This window comes from Saprolegnia parasitica (assembly GCF_000151545.1).
Source record: "Saprolegnia parasitica CBS 223.65 unplaced genomic scaffold supercont2.243, whole genome shotgun sequence".
NCBI lineage: Eukaryota > Oomycota > Saprolegniomycetes > Saprolegniales > Saprolegniaceae > Saprolegnia > Saprolegnia parasitica.
In genome coordinates, this window is record NW_012156637.1 from 5,174 (window position 1) to 10,361 (window position 5,188).

Sequence of the window (5,188 nt, forward strand, 5' to 3'; positions counted from 1 at the left end):
TCGACGCCAAAGCCCTCGGCGGCGAGGCCCTCGGCGGTCATGGTCGCAGCGAGCTCCTTGGCCTTGTCGGCGTCGCGCCGGACGCAGCAGGCAGTGAAGCCGTCGCGGGCAAATGCCTTGGCGATCTCGGCGCCCGTGCTGTCGCCAGCGCCGACGATGAGCACGCACTTGCGCGCGTCCGTGTGGAGGCGGCGGGCCACGTGCTGCAGTCGGTTGCGCCACATTCGATTGCGATCTTGGACTGGCGGTCCTGTTGACACAACGGTCGCCGCGATGCCATTGGCCAAAAAAGAGCCAATCCAATACGTTGCCATCACAGTCCAACAACTTGAGCAGCAACAAGCCGCGTGGTTCCGCGCCTGTTCAAGGCCGAGAGCGCTCCATGGTGGCAGGAATATGCACACATCTTCTATTGCACCAAAGACGTTCTGTCCATCGCAGTTGGTGCTCTTGTAAATGCTGCTCCGCCATGTCGCTGTGGCTGGATGACGACAAGCGTCATCCCATCATGTTGACGATTCCACCGTGTACCCAGCACCATCCACGCCTCAGATTCGTAGCATCCCAGGCTGTGCTTTCTACGCATGGTGCAGTGTGAGGGCCACTTGGTTTTTCACCAATATCATACACAACGTTATTCCTTTCAAGGCGCTGATTCCATCGCCGCCAGCGGGTATCGAAGCGGCGACCTTGAAGCTGCGCTCGCGAGTGCTACTGCGACCGTCGACAAGGCTGCGCCCTGCTATTTCTTACCAATCTGATGTACATTATCGTCGATAATTGCCCAAAACCCGACATCATTGCGGTACCGACGACGTCGAAAGTGAAAATCAGCGTTTTGCGCCATATGATTGGCTGCTTATTGACCAATGAAATGCGGCAACTGCGAAATCCAGTGCAGCGTTGGGATCGCATGTTCATTGGCTCATTGCGAGACGGCCCTTTTGAGTGGTAAGTGGCAGGTGGCAGACCGTCGAGGCCCATGGCAGCTGCTAGGACGACGAGTGCGAGCATGGCGGACGAAGAGAAGAAGGTGATTGTGGCCGACGACGTCGACGAGAACGACGAGGAAGAGGACGACGCCATGGACGGCGGCGCCGACGCGGGCGCGGCCAAGAAGAAGAAGAAGAAGAACAAGAAGAAGAAGAAGAAGACCGCGGGCTCGGCCGGCGCAGGCACCAAGCTGCCGCCCTTCCGCGGCGTCGATGGCTACACCGACAGCTACATCAAATACGGCCAGACCGAGCCGCCGACGATTCCTGTCGCCAAGCTCTTTGGCGCGGGCTCGTTCCCCAAGGGCGAGGAGCAGAACCACCCGGGCGACTTCAACACGTACCGCACGACATCCGAAGAGAAGCGCGCGCTGGAACGCGTACGTCCATCCTCCATCCCATGCGTCGTTTTAGAGCGTGCTCATCATGGCTGTACAGGAAGGCGAGGCGTTGTACGACCGCATGCGCTACGCGTCCGAGGTGCACCGTCAAGTGCGCAAGTTTGCCCAGAGCATCATCAAGCCCGGCATTCGCCTCATCGACATGTGCGAAGCGCTTGAAAACAAGAACCGCGAGCTCGTCGAAGAAGCCGGCTTTGCTGTACGTCTCCATCTCGCCACACACTGTGCCTCACCGTGCATTAGCGTGGCATTGGCTTCCCGACGGGCTGCTCGCTCAACCACGTCGCGGCCCACTACACGCCCAACGCCGGCGACGACACGGTCCTCAAGTACGGCGACGTCATGAAGATCGACTTCGGCACGCAAGTCGACGGCCGCATCATCGACTCGGCCTTCACGGTCGCCTTCGACCCGCAGTTTGACCCGCTCCTTGCGGCTGCCAAGGCCGCGACGGAAGAAGGTATCAAGTGCTCGGGCATTGACGCGCGCCTTGGCGAGATCGGCGGTGCCATCGAAGAGGTCATGGAGTCGTACGAGGTGACGATCGAGGGCAAGACGTACCCGGTCAAGTGCATTCGCAACCTCAACGGCCACTCGATCGGCCCGTACCAGATCCACGCGGGCAAATCGGTGCCCATCGTCAAGACGGCCGAAGACACCAAGATGGAGGAAGGCGAGATCTTTGCGATTGAAACCTTTGGCTCGACGGGCCGCGGCTACGTCGTGGAGGACATGGAGTGCTCGCACTACGCCAAGGCGTTTGATGCGCCGCATGTGCCGCTCCGTCTGCCCCGGGCCAAGAAGCTTCTCTCGCACATTACGCGCACGTTCGGGACGCTGCCGTTCTGCCGGCGCTGGATGGAGCGCGAAGACGGCGGGTCGACGCACATCAACCCCAAGGGCGCCAAGCAGGAAAAGTACATGGTCGCGCTCAAGAACCTTGTCGACAATGGCATCATCACGGTACATTTCCACCGTTTATTCCACAAAAACGGAAATCATGATGCGTCTTAGGCGTACCCGCCGCTCTGCGACGTTGTCGGCAGCTACACGGCGCAGTACGAGCACACCATCATCCTCAAGTACGTCCTGCCAAACATGTCCTCGTGCTCACGCGACGTGTGTCTAGGCCGACGTGCAAAGAAATCGTGTCGCGCGGTGACGACTACTAGCGACGTGTTCAGAACCCGTCATTGACTCCTGATAAACCCATCAAACACGCTGTAGACCTGCCAGGACCCTCTAGCGTGGTGGGATTAATTGGCTCGTGCGAGCTACATACATTGGGCGCCATCTTTGGTTGCAGAAATGGCCTGGAATTCTTCAACAGTTTGCATCAGTGACCGTATCGAGGACTTGTCTGAGTAGGCTCACACTTGGCGCTATCGAAAGCGCTTGATTCAATGCACACGTCGTCCTTTTGAGCTCCACCATATCGCTGTCGCTGTTACAGTGTCCAGCACAAGCCTGTGCTATCATCGAGGACTCCAAATCGAGACTACGTCATCGGTGGCCCCACCTTCGTGCAAGGAGGCTGGGTGAGACTGCATTGTGCTTACAGCCCTGCTGGTTGCGCGTCAAGAAGAGGGCTGGGAGTGGCCACACACACACGGTCGTTGCACCATTGGAGCTCGATCGTGGCGCCGAAAAGGATCAACTGTCGTGCTTCAAAACAAGACAATATTTACCACACAAAATAGGACTATCGCAATTGGTGCTGTAGCGCGGTCACTTGTCGCTCGAGACGCTGTTTGCTGCGAATTGCCTCGCTGTACTTGAACTTGAGGTCTTCAATCTCTTCAAAAAAGTCCAAGTCGAACGCCGAGAGCTCGTCCGAGAGCTTGGCGTTTTCTTCCAAGAGCTGCGCGTTGTGCTGCTCGAGCGACCGCACGATCTCGTCGTTGCCTACTTGGACACTATTGTTATGTTGTCTCGACAGCGACGGCCCCGTACTGGGTTGGCGCGATACGGCCTCGAGACGGCGCTCCTTCTCGTCCAGTGCGTGGCGCAATGCACTCTCGTCGTCCTTGAGTGTCTTCCACTTGCCGTGGAGCACTCGATATTTGCGCTGCAGCTCGGAGCTTTCCGCATTGAGCCGCGCTATCTCGTGGCTTTTCTGGTCGAGCTGCGCCTGCAGCGTCGACACAAGCGCGTCAGGTGTCTTGGTCGTCGATGGCTTCGCTGGCTTGAGCCGGCGCAGGCGGTCGTTCTCGGTCCGGAGCTTCTCCATTGCCCGCTTCATGTTTTCAATCACATCTTCAAGGGCGGTGACATCGGCTCGGCTCTTATTCGTCGTTGTCGGTGTCTACGCCCGGTCAAGCGTTCAAGCGGCCAGAACATAAGCCTATGATAACCTACGCGGGCAGGGGACGGCGTCATGGGCGGCGTCCGATTCGGCGCCCGCCGCAGCCGCGCGAGCTCCAAGCTCAAACTCTCGACTTGGAACGAGAGTTCGAGCAGCTGCGTGTCCTTCTCCAAGAGTGCTTTTGCCGCGTCACTCGCGTCCTCGGGCAAATGGAGCGCCTGGCGCGACGTGAGAGCTTGCGCTTGAAGTTCGCGAATCCGCTCGTGGCAGCTCTCGAGCTCGCGTTCTTGGTCGAGCGATATCTTGGGTACGGTGTGGGGCAGTGGCGCGGCGCGCAATTGCATTAACTACGCGGCGCTCAACACAAAATGGCCGGTATCGCTGTCGTACCTGCTCGGCCTGGGTCGTGAGCTGGCTCTGCGCGCGAGTCCACTGCTCCTTCAAGCGATGGCATTGCGTCGTGAGGGTATCGACCTCGGCCTTCTTCTCTTCGAGGCGCGTTGTGAGCACTTCGACCCGGCGCTTCATGCGCTTCTCGTTCTCCCACTGCTTGCGCGTTGTCTCGTCGCCGCCAGATTCCTGGTTGTTGTTGGTATTGGTGGTTGCTGCCTTCGGGGCGACCGGCGTAGCTTCTCGCAGTGCAGCGTTTTGGGCTTCAAGGACCTTGATCTTCTTTTGCAGTTCGAGAAGCTGGTCGTCTTGCGCTGCGTACGTCCCGAGCTTGGCTTTGCAGCGCTGCAGCTCGTCCCGAAGGGCCGCCACCGCTTGTTTCATGTCGTCGGATGGCCGGGCCAGCTGCTTTTGGGCGATCGCTTGGGCACGCTTGGCCTTGGACGTCATCGCCGCGAGCTCCGATGTTGTCGCTTGAAGCTTCTCTTGGAGCATCTGCGTCTTGGCCGATAGCTTCGTGTTGGCGTCTTGCAGCGCCGTGACGCGGTCGTCGTCACGCTCCTGCCGCTTGGAGGTTGCGCGAACAATCTCTTCGGCCTGCGCCTCCTGCGCTTTGAGAAACTCCTCCTTGAGCTTGATGATCGCGTCGCGAAGCAGCCCCATCTTGCGCTCCTTGCCGCCAATCTCGTGCCGGAGATGGGCGAGCTGCGTCGTCTTCTCGCGCTCCATCTCTTCAAAGTCGCTCGAGAGCGCCGCGTGGAGGGCCTTGAGCGCCGCAATCTCTTCGAGCGCTTCGCCGGCGCGGGCTTCGGCCACTTGGCGCTGGTTGTGCAGCGTCTCGACCTTGTGGTGGAGCTCCGAAATGATGTTTTTCTTGAGTTCGAGCTCCATGTGCACTTGCTTGAGTTGCTCGAGGAGCCCTTCGTGCATCTCGCGCGCCGCCACAACCGCACGGCCACCACCCTAGTACACGATCACTATCATGGACAAATCTTGTCCAGAACTACCGTCTCCTCGAGGTGCCGGATCTTCTCGGTGGCTTCTTTGAGCTGCGTAATGTGCAAATGATTTTCTTCGTACAACCGGCGGTTTTGGCGCTC

At 59.1% G+C, this 5,188-nt stretch overlaps 4 protein-coding genes across 4 annotated transcripts in view; 1 reads left to right on the forward strand and 3 right to left on the reverse strand.

The window, feature by feature from the left end:
• SPRG_21701 (hypothetical protein) overlaps positions 1–224 on the reverse strand; it is a gene marked incomplete at both ends in the record, with an annotated part of 995 nt that extends 771 nt beyond the window's left edge. The window contains one exon of the mRNA XM_012355427.1: positions 6–224. Coding sequence (XP_012210817.1) covers positions 6–224 — 219 coding nt within the window. The remainder of the gene's footprint in view (positions 1–5) is intronic.
• Positions 225–1,012: 788 nt separating this feature from the next.
• On the forward strand, positions 1,013–2,633 carry SPRG_16182 (hypothetical protein; the record flags this gene model as incomplete). The annotated part of the gene is made up of 5 exons (XM_012355428.1): positions 1,013–1,372; positions 1,431–1,592; positions 1,637–2,356; positions 2,408–2,475; positions 2,523–2,633. 5 exons carry the CDS (start codon positions 1,013–1,015, stop codon positions 2,563–2,565), a joined length of 1,353 nt encoding a protein of 450 aa, XP_012210818.1. The 3' UTR covers positions 2,566–2,633.
• Positions 2,634–3,053: 420 nt separating this feature from the next.
• SPRG_16183 (hypothetical protein) lies at positions 3,054–5,018 on the reverse strand (the record flags this gene model as incomplete). Its single annotated transcript, XM_012355429.1, has 4 exons — positions 3,054–3,301; positions 3,347–3,698; positions 3,752–4,045; positions 4,089–5,018. The coding sequence occupies 4 exons, from the start codon at positions 5,016–5,018 to the stop codon at positions 3,096–3,098; spliced, it is 1,782 nt and encodes a 593-aa protein (XP_012210819.1). The 3' UTR covers positions 3,054–3,095.
• A 33-nt stretch (positions 5,019–5,051) lies between these two features.
• The window catches only part of SPRG_22365 (hypothetical protein), a gene marked incomplete at both ends in the record, with an annotated part of 4,918 nt that continues 4,781 nt past the window's right edge, over positions 5,052–5,188 (reverse strand). The window contains one exon of the mRNA XM_012355430.1: positions 5,052–5,091. Within this exon, the coding sequence (XP_012210820.1) occupies positions 5,052–5,091 (40 nt within the window). The remainder of the gene's footprint in view (positions 5,092–5,188) is intronic.